The sequence below is a fragment of the Polyodon spathula genome, chromosome 13 (genome assembly GCF_017654505.1).
Source record: "Polyodon spathula isolate WHYD16114869_AA chromosome 13, ASM1765450v1, whole genome shotgun sequence".
In the NCBI taxonomy this organism is placed as follows: Eukaryota; Metazoa; Chordata; class Actinopteri; order Acipenseriformes; family Polyodontidae; genus Polyodon; species Polyodon spathula.
Genome location: NC_054546.1, coordinates 30,250,626 through 30,266,826, shown reverse-complemented (window position 1 = coordinate 30,266,826; position 16,201 = coordinate 30,250,626). Strand labels below are relative to the sequence as shown.

The window sequence follows — 16,201 nt, the reverse complement described above, 5'->3', positions numbered from 1 at the left end:
TTTTGAGGTGGGAAGCTGGTTGAGATGACACAGAATGACTATTATTAAAACCACTGAAATAGTAAATAACGGCTTTTAAGGAAAACTTGAATATGGAGTAGTCCTATTTTAAATGGAGTTCTCCATCTGACCCCAACACTGTCCATTCCAGATGCATCTGTTTTAGATGTCAATGATGAAGACAACAGAAGTCACTGTGAACTGCATGACAGAAAGATCCCTACAGATCTTGGAATGGTTTATTCTCAATGACCAGATCCTTTTGTATAAAAACACCTCAAAACATATCTTCTCCACCCACTCAAATCTGTTCTCTCAAAAATGAGTCTCAATATCACTATGTCTACAAGGACTTGAAACCATGACTATGGTTTTCAATACTGTAAGTTCTATTTGAAAATGGATTCCCAGTCCTAGCCATATGGTTAAAAAAAAACAAAACAAAACAAAAAAAAAAAACATGAATGCATGTCTGTTACACAGCCTTGTAGTCTAAACATGGTATTTATTCATCATGCAGACTCAGATCCTTAACCTCAGTATTTATGGTTGTATTCTCCATTATATGTAACCTTTTTCCCATTTACTTTCATTCCATAAACCCAGAGACAAAATGATACACAAATAAGTTAGCCGACAGTCTAGCAACAGCAGCCTGGAGGTGAGCCGAGTGACTGATTCAGTTGAAGCGGCAATTAACTGACTTTTTTTTTATTAAAAAAAGGAAAGCACATATAACTGAAGAGTGCATTAAGCCCACGGAAGTCTCTTCATAGACTTGATGCTGTCTGTAGCTGTCCCTTGCTTACACGCCAGGATTGGAAGCAGTGCATTTGTATTGCCTGAGTGTCTTCCTAAGATTACTGTGATTCTTGTGGAGAAGTTATTGGATAATACAGTACACGACAACTGCCAGAAGCAAAGACTTCTGAGGGGAATCTGAAATGACTTCATGTGTTGTAGAGTTGTTGCTGTTGTTGACACTAGAATTCATAATAAACTTTATAAAGGCTTGAACCCTTTATAACCACAAACATAACCCTTTACAAATACTTTGCAAACATGCCTTTTATCTACTGGGCATCTATTTTTTCTTCTATATCGCCTCTGCACCTGCTAGCTAAGAATAGCTTCTTGGCTTAACATTTGTAACCTTCTACTGAGACCAATGTACCTTAGGGAGTGCTTTATTAAGGCTGAGAGCCAGTGCCATCTAGTGAAAAGATACCACTGGCTCTTGCTTTTATAAAAGGCACTAGCTGATCTGGCAATACACAGCTGTGTACTAGATGGCACTGCCCCTTACTTCTACAACAACACTCTGGCTATTCCATTTTTGGGTATATACTATCTGAGTATTTGAAATAAGGAGTACTCTGAACGATTGCAAACATCATAAAAAGGAAAGAGGACAGACAGTCTGAAGCTCCTTGCTCTAATAAATCTGTCCATTGCTGGGTTTTTTTCTGCTACAGAAAACATGCTGTTATACTCTTTATTAGAGGACGTAAATGAATGAATAAATAAATAAATAGATAAATAAGATACATGGGTATTTAGAGCTATAGAACTGGGCTATTAGTAAAGTTTCCAACTATCCACTTCTTTGCAGGTTTCTTGAGGCTAATATGACTAAAGACATTTTCAACAGGGATTTTAGTTGTGTGGCGCCAGGCCATACATTGCGTAAATGAAAGTTGTATTGTGATAAAAAATGTATGAGGTTTGAAGCTGGGTCATTTGATACTAGGAGGGAGCAATCATTTTCTAAGATAACCTTTCCAGTTCTGACAGGGTCAGACCACTAGACATCTGTCTGCATTGATTGTTTGAATTCTCTATGTGGGCTCTCTTTCTATTGTTCCATAGCAAGTGCACAATTAACTTTTACTCATAGTTGAAAACTTTATAAAACAGCAGAAAATGAGCAGCCCCAAGTTTCCAGTTAGGTACAGTACTGGACGTTATACCCAACTGTTAACACGCAGGAACTCTAAAATACATACAGTATATGGCACTACTTTAAAAAAAAAAAAAAAGAACTTTTTCACACTACCTGGAAATGTGATGTAAATGAAGTGAATGACAATCGTGTAGTTCAAATACATGGTCATTGTGCTGATAGGGTAGACACTTTGAAGTCAAACATTGAATAAGTAGCTTCACATGTTATTTGAATTCCTTGTTAGTTATTTCACTTACTATCTAATCCTAAGTGCTGGGAGTTTCATCATTCCACTCAGAAAGTGACAACGTAACCTTTTTAGCCCCACCTAGTCTCTCTGTCTATACATATCTAGGGCATGTGGGTCTAGCAAAAGTCCAGATGATTTGAATGAAGTGAGGAAGGCTATTCAGTCCTGGCACTTAGGATTCTCCAGACAAGCTAAAAGCAGGTCAATGCAGATTTAGAGAATGAGACTGAATTGAACACGTACTGTATGCTCAATTAAAGACCGGGCTGAATCAATAAAATGATCAAGGCCATGGTTTGAATGTGGTCCTTGACTGGAATATAATGAAAGAAACACCACTAATGCCAACAGCCTACTGAGTGGCTGAGACTCCTTCTGGTTATTATTACATTGTTGCAGGGTTGGAGACTATAAAAGAGAGTACTTGCTGAATTGTGGTTTGCCCCTTTCATGCAAAATAAGAGTTGCTGCTTTGGAAGATCCCTGATTTCCCTGAGTTATTACTATAGAGAGAGAAAAGCAAACATTCTTGGAAAAAAAGCATGTACAAAAAACAATTTAACAGGATATATATATATATATATATATATATATATATATATATATATATATATATATATATATATATATATATATATAAACAAATGTTATATATAAATGCTACAAAAAAAAGTTTAAACTTATACTATGCTATCAAAAAAAGTAAAACTGTTCTGCTTTCAAAGCATGACATCCAGCTTCCTGTGGAATTGATTTATCTTCAGTAGGACATATAATTCTAAACATCATCAACTCATATTGAATCATGTTCATAAAACGGTATCACTGTGTTCGATGACCCACGTTACATTCTACATCACGCGCTCGGTTGCATAGACACTGCTGATTGACAGATGCATGCAGCTTTGGCTTGATTTACCTCTTTAACCTGCTGTAAATGTCGTTTTAAAAAAAGCGTTTGCGTGGAATATTCTAGCGCTAATGTATGTATTGCCTTGCAACTTTTAGTAAAAGCTACTGTATGCCTTAAAATTCATATTGATTTTAACTTAACAATATTGTGTTCTTTTCAAAAACCTAGCAAATGCACGTCTCATTACAATGGAGGTTTTTATTAAGTGTTTTGCAATTTTATTTATTTTTTTTTTTACTTTGACCACTACACCCGCTGAATGTGTCTCGTCACAGACAATAAAATATTCTAATGTGAGCTAGTACAGCTAGCTACAGGGGCCCAGTACATTGAACCAATATTTATTTATTTTTGGTAAATGCCCTTGCATTCTACAACTGCTCACATAATATCCAGAATAGCGACGTCTTCAATTAGAATATGTTAAATCAACTGAGAAGTATCCTTAATAGGGAAAGGGTGTTTTGGTATTAGTTTAATATATAAATGCATAACCTTAAAACACAACAACTGTTGTGTCCATCTTCCCAGCCTCGGTTTTTAAGATGTTCAAAACCTCGGTGCGTTTTATAAGTACCATTAAACTGTAAACGACTGCCTTGTTCCATTTAGAATTGAATGTGACTGTAGGACATCAGTTCAAAGAAAGCATGAATAAGCCTATCTCAGCTAGCCCAAACTAGAAGTTACATTTTGAGCCGTACATTGACAGCAGCAGGTGCTCGTCGTGCCCGTTTGCAAAGGGCTCTGTTTCACATTTAAAAGTGGGCTCATCCAAATTTCCAGGAATAGAAACAGACTTATCAAAACGACAGTTTACGGTTTATTTTTCTAACTGTATAAAGTATGAATTATAAAAAAAAAAAAAAAAAATCCCAACACAGTTCGACTAGAAAAATAACCAGTCGGCTAGGCTATATTTGAAAAAATGAACAATGTAATTTGAAACACCAGTACATCATGAATTGCAGGAACGGTCCCCAATTAGTTATTGTTTCCCTATTTATAGGTACATAGGCTACTATATTTGCAGGAACTTACACAAAAAAAAAAACCCCAAAAAACCCCGCCAACCACAATATTCAATTCCATTACAAATACAACAACTGCGGCATAATTTATACAAGTCACGTATCGCCTACACGGTACATATATACTACTAGTTTGGTAATGGTCCATGTACACTTATATTTCTATGTCCCTTTTTCAAACAGATATTTGACACGCAAGTCTCATTGTAGCTATAAAACTAATCTGTACAGACTACAGTATGCACTACTGCAACACTTCAGCACAGGCTACATTACAGCCGGTGCTGTATCCAAATTAAATACGTAAAAGCACATAGTACATGGGGCTAAATTACTACAGCGAGCAGAAAGAACGAGATTGTTTTTTTTTTTTTTTTTTTCGCTGTTTGTTTTTGTTTTTGTTTACTTACCTGGGAGAAGAGACAGGCTAGAAGAATCTGAATTTTGTGTTCCATGCTTAGTTTTCTTGGTTTTCTTTTATGAAAATGGGCAGGAGATTTGATCAGCTCTGTTCATATTTCCAGAGTCGAACTGCTGTGAGAGTGAAGCGCCTGTCTTTAGCTGCTAACTCCAAATAGAACTGCAGCCTCATTACTAAGGCATTGGATGAAGGCAAGGAGTCCACAGCCAATAGCTTTATAGGGGGATTTCTTGTTATCAAGATTTAAATAAACACACGCCAGCCAACATATACCAAAAAAAAAAAAAAAAAAAAAATTACCAGCTGTGATGTTAGTACAAGGGCGGTAATTCCTGGTCTCTAAAGTTTTAAATGTACAAATGCAGTTTAGTTCAAATAAAATAAACGTCATTAACGTTTTATTTTTATTTTATTATACTAGTACATTATTATTATTATTTATTATTATTATTATTATTATTATTATTATTATTATTATTATTATTATTATTACAACACACTTTCGCGGTATTCCCTTGAATGATTTTAAAACAATTTTAGGTTATTTTATTTTATCGGGTTTTTTTTTGTTTGTTTGTTTTTTTAAAATTATGCAGGAAAGTGTTTGTCAATTGATACACTTTATACTTGGAATTGCAAAAACAGTTTTGGTGTAAGGAATAGTTACCTTGAGCAGCTACGCTGCAGATGGCGAGTGAATAAGTATCCGTGTCTATTCACTTTTAACGGACTACAAAGATTTCCAAATGTTTTTAAATCTTCGAAGACACTTCCAACAGAATCTTCCTGTCTAAAGAAAACGTTAGGTTACTTACCATGACCCTGGTTCCTAGAAAAAGAAGACGACCACCAATGACATTACGCGGGGATAAAAATGTCATACCAAGGAAGCCAAGTCTCTTTCCATCGAACCCGTGAGGGCGACCGATGTGACCTTGCAGTTGGTGGTAGTCTTCTCTTTCAGGGAACCAGGATTACGGTAAGTAACATATCCTTCCCTTTCAATTCAAAGATGACCACCAATGACATTATGTATGGGATAATGTATAACAGCGCCTTCGCGAAGGAGAAGGAATGGCAGCATACAAGGGACGCTCTAGCACTTTCTAACCCAGGGTTAGTGGTGTGAACTTGCACCCTCAAGGACCCTCGTGCCTAATGAAGGCAGGGCAGGTGGAACCTGAAGAAGGTATGCAGCATAGCCCAGCTAGCTGCAGTACAAATATTAGACATCGAGGTCCATCTGAAGAGGGCCCAAGATATAGCCAACCCTCTAGTTGAGTGTGCGGCTACCCTACCAGTTGAGGTCAAGCCAGCACCATTATACATAGTCGAGACTGTCCACAATCCAATGTGATAGACGTTGCTTAGAGAGGGGCTGTCCTAGGGTCCGTGTCCCGTGACAGACGAAGAGCTAGTCAGATTGACGCAGAGCTCTCTGTCTTATTCAGGCAGCATCTCAATGCCCGGGATGTCCAGTGGTACGGCCAGGATCAGCATACTTCTCTTCCTTTCCAGACTGCCCCCCAACCAAAGTTGGAGGCATCTGTCGTCACCACTTGGAGGTTCAACACTACTCCTAATTGCACACCTTCATGCTGGTGAAAGGTCATCATCCCCGCTAGGCCAAGCTTCTCCATGCCTTCTAGAGAGGCAAGCGGTGAGGCCTGCAGGCCACCACGCACAGAGGGTATGTTTATCCTCTTTCAGGATATTCACATTGCAGGCCGTGCAGGGATGGAACCCCTACTTGTCTGACAATGGTCCTGGTGTTGTACAGGGCTATGCGTGCCCTAAGGTTCCCAAAGCACAGGGGGGGTGCTACGCAAATGTAAACTGTACAGGTGCTTTGTTTTATTTATTTATTTAATTTGATATCTTAGCAGGTTATTATTATTATTATTATTATTATTATTATTATTATTATTATTATTATTTATTATTGTTAAAAACAGTAACATAGATGACATGCATTTAAAAAAAAAAGGATATTGGTTCTAATTACGTCATGAGATACATGTTTTTTACCCCAACTTTAAAAAAAAAATTGATAATTTTGACATGTAATGTCTTTCCCTGTTTTAAGTCCTGTGCCCTTAGAATTATTTGTATGCACCACTTTCTCATGATCAGGGTGGAAGAGCCAGTGTGTCCATGAGTGATTCAGTGTTATTGACAGAAATGGCATGAGGTGCATGTTTTCTATGGTCACTCTTACCAATTCGTGTCCATGCACAAACTTTGAGTGGCCATCCAATTATCTGGGGTGGTGTTTCCACCATGTTGATGATACATAGATCACATGCTATGGATGCAAATGCTGTGGATAAAAACATATGTAACCCATTCCCTGTGATGAGAGCGTGTCTGAAGGTGAAAAAAATGCACATTTGTCTAATTGTTAAGTTTATTTCAAGGGTGTCCTACAACAAAAATAATTAATCGATTAGGGGTTGAGCTGGTGTGACCCTATAACTTGATTATGTTATAATAATGGCTTCTGTTAATACTACAGTAGTTCAATTGTGCAGCTCAAGATCTGCATTGAGAGCTCTGGGACAAGATATGACACTTCAGGTTTGTACATGTGGCTGGACCAAGGTGACAATAGTCAGGGGTCTGAAGAATCATCAAGGGAGAAAGAGATGCTTGAGGGAGAAGGGGTGGGGCCCTTGATCAGTATTTCTTATGAAGCCGGTCAAGTCAGATGAGTGAAATCCAACGTCAGAATGAACACCACGGTCCGTAGGTTATCAGCACCCATGTAATAGACGAGAGTAGTTCCAATAGGAGTACAGCTAGTGATAAAACCAGTGATCCTGGTGAGCCTAGTCAGATTAACCAGCCTAGGACAGAAAGCAACTTTAATTATTATTATTATTTAGCAGACGCTTTTATCCAAAGTGACTTACCTATTGAAGAACCACATGATCAACACCTCCATACAGAAAGCTAGTATCTCAGGCTTTCTCGGATGCTTGGAGCATGTCAGTGTGATCTGGCAACAAATTCAGTCTGCAAAAAAGGAGAAGTAGCTCAATGTAATATTCCTTTTTTAGCAAATGTATGTAGGTCAGTGCCACATAAGCTCCTTTGAGTTCTTCAGTGTACCCAGTACTATAACAGGGTTACTGAAAGCCTACTTCGGGGACTAGCAGGTCTGTTTATCAACTCCCGAGTCTACCACTACTTGGTAGTTTCTTGAAGTCAGAATCATGGCAGGTTGTACCATTTCTCCATTGGCCATCACCATGACAATAAAAGTCATTATTAGGGCCTTGAAATTGGTAGTAGGAGAACGTCTGGCTTCTGGAATGTGGCTACCACCCCTGAGAGCATACATGGATGACATGACAAGAATGAGTACAATGATAGCCTGCACTTGGCAAATTAGCAAATTAAATCAGGTGGGCACGTATGCATTTTAAGTCGTCAAGTCAAGGAGCCTTTGATGGCGTACACCAGTGCCTAAGTTTTTTTGTATTTGTTTTGGTTTTTTTTGCATGGTGAGATGCAAATGCACTCCTTCTTTATTATATAAATAAAGCAAACTGAACACAAACAAATTGTCATGGTCACCAAAAGAAAGAAACACAATAAACCAACAAATATCATGCCGGTCTAAATCCAGCAAGATTAGTAGTTGTTATTGTAATTTCCTCCTTCTCTGCTCTTTTTCCTCCCACAGCGCTCAGATTCTTCTCTTCTTATACATGTGGCAGTCCTCAAATTGACAAGCAATTAACCAACTTGAAGACAGACACATTCTGCACATGTTAATTTTGCATGGAAGATAATTATGTCCTTCCCTACCAACCCAAAACTACACCAACAATATCACAAAATAATAATAATAATAATAATAATAATAATAATAATAATAATAATAATAATAATAAATACAAAAATAGAAATAAACATTGGGATGGGTGCACCCTGGCATAGCCCCCAACACTGATATCTCATTTTATAAGGGTGAAAGCTGAGACCAATATTAGTATGAAGGAAGCTACTCTCATATAATAAATTTGCTGGTAGTTGACATCATTTTGGCATTGAAGGGTGGCTGCATGGTAAATATCACTACTGTATATCAAGGCCATTAAAAAATAAAATGAAAACTACAATCAAAGCATGTTTAGTTTATCATAATATAGCAGCCATGATTCTACACATAATTCCCCTAGGGCATCCTGTAAAGCAAATAGTTAGTATATTTTTTTAGGATGATTTTTCCAGACAAATACATTTTAGTTTTAGTGGTTGGAGCTAACAAAGTACTTTCATAAATCTTCTGTGCACTTCCACTCACTAAATACTGCTTGGGTCTCTAATGTCCAATATTGGAAGAAACATGATATCACAAACATTTTTACTTTAAAACATGACTGGTACTAAACTAGGTACAATCCACTTCTCAGTTTGTTTGCCTTTCCAGTAAATCTGTCACACTAGCACTTCTGAGGTCATTCGATCCTCAACATTGTCTTTGTGGTCAAGCATCTTACTGGCTGTATACCAGCTGCTTGTTTACTGGCAGGGAAGAAGTCCCTTCAAGTGGTGTAGTTTTGTTTCAAAACTACACAGTTGGTAGTGAATGCACGTGCACAGCAAGGATAATGTACAGAATTATTTTGTCAGTTACAGTCACTTTAATGGCTGCCGTGTTGCATGAGCCTTATAGCTAAAAACATTAGCTTGTCAAAGTTGTAGATATGAAAAAAAATGTGCTGAGAAATTGCTTTGACATCCTAAGGAATAGCTTTGCCAAGTTAGAACTGCATGTAAGGTGCATTTATCACAAGAGCAAGAGAACATCACATCTCTATCTACAAAAGACTGCCTTAATAAACTTGAAGAGAAATGAAATGTAATGTACCTTCCGGGGGAAAAGGTAAAAAAAAAAAAAAATAATTAAAACCCAAAGCTTCACTGCCATCAGCTACTGTAATAAATAATGAAATGCTACAGATTCTAGATGCAACACTGCTTGTGTAAAGCGTATGTAATTTAGAATTATATACCCAAAAGTCTAAGCAATGTTTAAATGTGCACGTTCAAAACTTTTTTTTAGATTTTTAAAGCCAATTTAGGTAGCTTCAAATTGCATTTTAATATATTTATTTTTGGATATTGCCATATCCAGGATATATATATATATATATATATATATATATATATATATACACACACACACACACACACACACACACACACACACACACACACACACACACACACACACATACACACACACACACACACACACACACACACACACACACAGCTCTGGAAAAAATTAAGAGACCACTGCAAAATTATCAGTTCCTCTGGTTTTACTATTTATAGGTATGTGTTTGGGTAAAATGAACATTTTTGTTTTATTCTATAAACTACTGACAACATTTCTCCCAAATTCCAAATAAAAATATTGTCATTTAGAGCATTTATTTGCAGAAAATGACAACTGGTCAAAATAACAAAAAAGATGCAGTGTTGTCAGACCTCGAATAATGCAAAGAAAATAAGTTCATATTCATTTTTAAACAACACAATACTAATGTTTTAACTTAGGAAGAGTTCAGAAATCAATATTTGGTGGAATAACCCTGATTTTCAAGTACAGCTTTCTTGCGTCTTGGCATGCTCTCCATCAGTCTTTCACATTGATGTTGGGTGACTTTATGCCACTCCTGGCGCAAAAATTCAAGCGGCTCGGCTTTGTTTGATGGTTTGTGACCATCCATCTTCCTCTTGATCACATTCCAGAGGTTTTCAATGGGGTTCAGATCTGGAGATTGAGCTGGCCATGACAGGGTCTTGATCTGGTGGTCCTCCATCCACACCTTGATTGACCTGGCTGTATGGCATGGAGCATTGTCCTGCTGGAAAATCCAATCCTCAGAGTTGGGGAACATTGTCAGAGCAGAAGGAAACAAGTTTTCTTCCAGGACAACCTTGTACTTGGCTTGATTCATGCATCCTTCACAAAGACAAATCTGCCCAATTCCAGCCTTTCTGAAGCACCCCCAGATCATCACCGATCCTCCACCACATTTCACAGTGGGTGCGAGACATTGTGGCTTGTAGGCCTCTCCAGGTCTCCGTCTAACCATTAGATGACTAGGTGTTGGGCAAAGCTGAAAATTGGACTCATCAGAGAAGATGACCTCACTCCAGTCCTGTATGATCCAATCCTTATGGTCTTTTGAAAACCTCAGCCTGGTTCTTCTTTGCTTCTCATTGATGAAGGGCTTTTTTCTAGCTTTGCATGACTTCAGCCCTGCCCCTAGGAATCTGTTTTGAACCGTCCTCGCCGTGCACTTCACCCCAGCTGCCGTTTGCCATTCTTTTTGTAGGTCACTTGATGTCATCCTACGGTTGCTGAGTGACATTCAAATGAGTTGGAGGTCTTCCTGATCAGTGGGAAGTCGTTTTCACCCTCTGCCGGTCTGTAGCTTTGTTGTTCCCAATGTGTGCTGCTTGACCTTGTTCTTATGAACCGCCGTCTTTGAAATTTTAAGGATGGAAGCAACCCAACACTCACTGTATCCCTCTGCCAGTAAAGCCAGAATTGAACCCTTCTTTTCCTCACTCAAAACTTTCCTTTTCAACTCTTTGGACATGGTCAATAGTTATTTTTTGATTCCAGTTACTTTTGAGGTACTACTAACACTGTTTAAACATCCAGCTGGTCCTATTGCAAGAGGATAGTGATGACCACAGGAGTGGTTTTTATACTTTTTGTCGTTAAATAAGATTTGGTTCAGGTGATCCCCTAATCAGTACCTCATTCAGTAGAATGAGGTGTGCCTGTGTTGGAATTCAACAGACACTGGAATGGAATGGCTGCCATACATGTAGAGATGCTGATTTAAGAAAAATTTGCAGTGGTCTCTTAATTTTTTCCAGAGCTCTATATATATATATATATATATATATATATATATATATATATATATATATATATATATATATATATATATATATATAGCTGTACTACTAAAATGATTTCACCAGAGTTCAGAAGTGCCTCCTCAGTTCAGCTGCATGCGATAGACATGTAATATTGGCTAAATCAGCCAATGTGTCTTTGTAGTAGTAAACACCTGCCCCCACAAGTACTAAGCTATGAAATATCAGCATCATTAAAGGAAATGTGAGCCAAACAAGGTGATCATAAGTGCAGCTGGCTTTTAACTTCCATAAAGACACTTGGGTTGATCTAGCCTGTGTTACATATCACAGGCAACTTGAATTAAAGAGCAACTCCTGCACTTGAAATGTGAATCATTGCAATAAGAACCAATCAGAATGAGTCTAAACAATGTCTAAACCTAGAGAATGTCTGCAAACAATTATTCACTAAACAGTCTTTAAATAAAGCATGTGATATAAACAATCAAACCCCTTGCCGACCCCTCAATGGCAATATTTAGATCCTCCACTCTTTAGATCCTTAAAATAGACCTGACTGTATCTTACATTATTTGCTGTATGGCTATAGAGCATTGTTTCTATAATGTATGTGTCATTATCCACTGGGTGGCAGATTATAGATTCAAGTTGGAGACCCAACTTATTTGGTACCAAATTAAACTTGGTATTTATTGCTCCTTGCCTCTAATGAGCTAGAATATTGATAATGTCTTCACAGACAGGGCTGGATCAAAATACAGAGGTGGGTCAGAGCCCAGACTCAAGTTCATCTGATAGAGTAGGTCAACAAACGTTGGACTCTGTCCAATTCATCTAAGTGGTCCAATCTCATTAATATCATGGTCAAATTAAAGAGCAACTTGGTATGGGTATATCATTGTTTGTAGTCAATGTGTATCCATTAAATCTTTGCATACTCTGTGCACATCATTCAGTGCAATAAAGATGACTGTTTTAGTGATAGAGAGAATGTGAGGGAGCTCCTTCTAGCAGCTGATGAGTTATTAACACTGACATCTGCATAACACACATACTTACCTCTGAACTAGAGAGCTTGCTTTGAATGATGAGGTCAGCCGTTCTTGCCCAGCCCTTGCCTCTTCGTTCAATTCTGTGGACAGAGACGCCAAATCATTGCAGAATCCTGACCCCTGTGATTGAAATAGATCTTGCTGAAAAAGTTTTTTGAAAAATAACATTTTTGCTGGCTTTCCAGTCAGGTGATTCTCTCTAAAAATTTCTGGATCTTGGAGGATTGAAAGTGGTTGCAGAGACAACCAATACATATTGGCTTAGTTGACGAGCACTCATGTTTACACTCAAGGACAAGCTCTGATTAAGCAATAGGAGAATATATTGGCTTTCCTTCTTGTGGCTGATGAGTTAATAATACTGACAACAGCATACGACATGTACTTACCTTATGACTAGAGAGTTGTTCTTTAGTTAAGGTGTTTGTCTTTCTTTGAACTACAATGCTAGTGGTTCACATCCAGCCCTTGTCTTTCCATTCAATTCAATGGGCTGAGATGCCAAGCCATTACAAGAACCTGCACATTTGTATACCACAAAGGACTTCCAGGGCATGGTCCAATTATCTGCCTTAGTATCGAGTGACAAGACCTGCTGTAAGGATAATTTGCAGATTCTGTTTTGGGCTCACAGGCTTGCTGTATTATGCAGTCCTCATTCCCAGAACCAGTATTTGGTTAACAGTAAAGTTGTATAAAGTGCAGTAAATTCTCCAGCTCATGGTTCTGTCAGTTGCATTGATTTATGAGATAAACCTCCCTGCACCAAAGCCCTTTCACCTACCTATTATTTTACAGCTCCCGTAAGGGAGAAATATCACCTTTGTCAGTCTACTATAGTTATGGCTGTTCCTAGTCTTATAATTAAGAAAATACCCCTGTGGGTCTGTGGCAGGCTGGCAAGTGGATAGAGGCCCAGAGACAGACTGCAGTTCAAAAAAAATAACTATTTTATTATAAATAAACAAAAATAAAGTGCACAAGGGCAAAAAACAAACAATACACAAACACAACTAAAGCAAAAACAAAACTCACAAAAATAAAGTTTCCAGGCTGGGCAATGCCTTCACTGGATTTAGAAAATTCAAAAACCACAAAACAAACACCAAGTATGTTGAGTAGAGCTAAATAAACCGCTGAGGCCTCAAATTATATCTGATGGCTGGGCGCTGATTGATCGTTAATTAACCTAATCAACTAATCAACCCCAGCCACCTGAACATAATAAACCCAGGCAGGTAGGGGAAGTTAACCCCATCCCTGCCAATTTAAAGGGCAGAGCTTAGCTCTGCCACACACCTCCCCCCATGTACAAAGTACACAGGCCGAAATCGGCCAACTCCCCCCTTCCACCCCAAGAGTCCAATTATGTCCCTTGGGTGGGCTGTTATTGGTGGGTGGTGGTGGGTGGGGTTGATGTCGGAGCCACCAAGCCTTCTTTGGTTGAGGGGGCCCCGAATCTCCAAGGTAGCACGGCGACGAAGGCGGCCCGGCTCCCTCTGGTGGCAGAGGCGTCGACGGCGGACCGGCTCCCTCTGGTGTCGGAGGCGGCGACTGCGGCCCGGCTCTCTCTGGTGGCTGAGAGCGGCGGCGGGTCATTGGTTTTTGACTCTGGGAGCGGCGGCGGCGGCTCCTCCCTCTCTGGCTCTGGGAGCGGCGGCTCCTCAAGGCTCTGGAGAACGGCGGAGTCCCTGTCTCTGGCTCTGGGAGCGACGGCAGGCTCCTCACCCCTCTCTGGCTCTGGGAGCGACGGCAGCTCCTCCTCCCTCTCTGGCTCTGGGAGCGACGGCAGATCCTCCTCCCTCTCTGGCTCTGGGAGCGACGGCAGATCCTCAGCGACGGCAGCTCTCCTCCCTCTCTGGCTCTGGAGCGACGGCAGATCCTCCTCCCTCCTGGCTCTGGGAGCGACGGCAGATCCTCCTCCCTCTCTGGCTCTGGGAGCGACGGCAGATCCTCCTCCCTCTCTGGCTCTGGGAGCGACGGCAGATCCTCCTCCCTCTCTGGCTCTGGGAGCGACTCCTCACCCCTCTCTGGCTCTGGGGACGAGCTCAGCTCTCTCACCCCAGCTCCTCTGGCTCTGACGGCAGCTCCTCACCCCTCTCTGGCTCTGGGAGGACGGCAGCTCCTCGGCTCTCTGCTCTGGGGGAGACCTCCTCCTCTCTGGCTCTGGGAAGACGGCAGCTCCTCACCCCTCTCTGGCTCTGGGAAGGCAGCTCCTCCCCTCTCTGGCTCTCGGGAAGGCGGCTCACCCCTCTTTATTGGAGTGACCGGGGCATCTCCCATGTCTACCGCCAGGTAATTAACCACCATGAGGGCAACCTCTGGGAAGGAGGCCGGGTGGTGTTGTTCCTCCCACTGTTCCCACCTCTCCCCATCTCGACGCCACAGCGTGTTGATAACTATGGGGAGATCGTGGACGAGGTCTGCCTCAGGGTGCATCAACCAGTCCCAGATCTCCTGGGACGGTGGTGAAGGTGGTGGTGCTGGAGGTAGTGGGGTGGCCCCTGATGCCCGGGGTGAACACGGCACCTCTTCCTGGGCCTGGTTGTAGGGGCATCCTGCCCAGTTGTGGCCGTCCTCCTCACACCGGCCACACCAGTTTGCCGGTGGCACATCTGGGCAGGACCGCCAACAATGGTCCTCCTTCCCGCACCAGGAACACCAAGGGAAGAGGCTGGCCGGGTCCTCCAGCGGTGGCTGCAGCAGCTTACATTTCTTCAGCTGCTGCTGCTTTTCCTGCTGTCGCTGTCTGCTTCTTCCCATTTTGTCTGCTTTTTTTCCCAAAAAAAAAAAAAATTCCCCAAAATTCCACAAAACAAAACAAAAATACTGCTCTGAGCCTCTAGGTGGCACTATCCCACTTTTGACACCAAATGTGGCATGCTGGCAAGTGGATAGAGGCCCAGAGACAGACTGCAGTTCAAAAAAAATAACTATTTTATTATAAATAAACAAAAAATAAAGTGCACAAGGGCAAAATAACAGATACTCAAACACAAATAAAGCAAAAACAAAACTCACAAAAATAAAGTTTCCAGGCTGGGCAATGCCTTCACTGGATTTAGAAAATTCAAAAATCACCAAAAACAAACACCCAACCTGCTTCCTCAGCTCCCTCTCCCCAAATGAGAAGCAGAGGCCTCCTTTTATATCAGGTGGCTCGCTGATAAGCTTAATCCACCTAATCAGGGTCAACCCCAGCCACCTGAACATAATAAACCCAGGCAGGTGGGGAATTTAACCATTTCACATGGAACAAGGGACGAAATAGCTGTTTAAATTTGTGTTGATTGCTGTTCTCCACAGATTCTAAGAAAAGCAGCAGTCATCACAAATCCAAGAGCTGTTTTTTTCACTTGCTTCACTTGAAATGGTAAATTAGCCCAATCAGCACCTATTAAGGATTGTTAGTGTCTGATTTCTGGGAAGAGTTTGATTCAAATAATTGAAATTCAAAAACCTAGACCTTTCAGAAATCCTTTTTGAGTAAATAATGTATAGTATATATTTAAGTATCTGCAAACATGATTAAATTATTATCTGTTTCCTATCCACATATGACAGAGACAGAATGATTCTTTGTGATCAACCTCCCCACCCACCGCCCTCCTATGACTTGTTGAGGGCACTGTGTAAAGGGAACAAATTGACCTGGACTGGATGGCCAGATA

At 40.4% G+C, this 16,201-nt stretch overlaps 1 protein-coding gene across 1 annotated transcript in view; it reads right to left on the bottom strand.

Moving 5' to 3' along the window:
- Window positions 1-4,735, bottom strand: part of LOC121325542 (cadherin-13-like) — a 356,087-nt gene extending 351,352 nt beyond the window's left edge. The window contains exon 1 of the mRNA XM_041268193.1: window positions 4,550-4,735. Coding sequence (XP_041124127.1) covers window positions 4,550-4,594 — 45 coding nt within the window. The 5' untranslated portion in view covers window positions 4,595-4,735. The remainder of the gene's footprint in view (window positions 1-4,549) is intronic.
- Window positions 4,736-16,201: the final 11,466 nt, after the last annotated feature.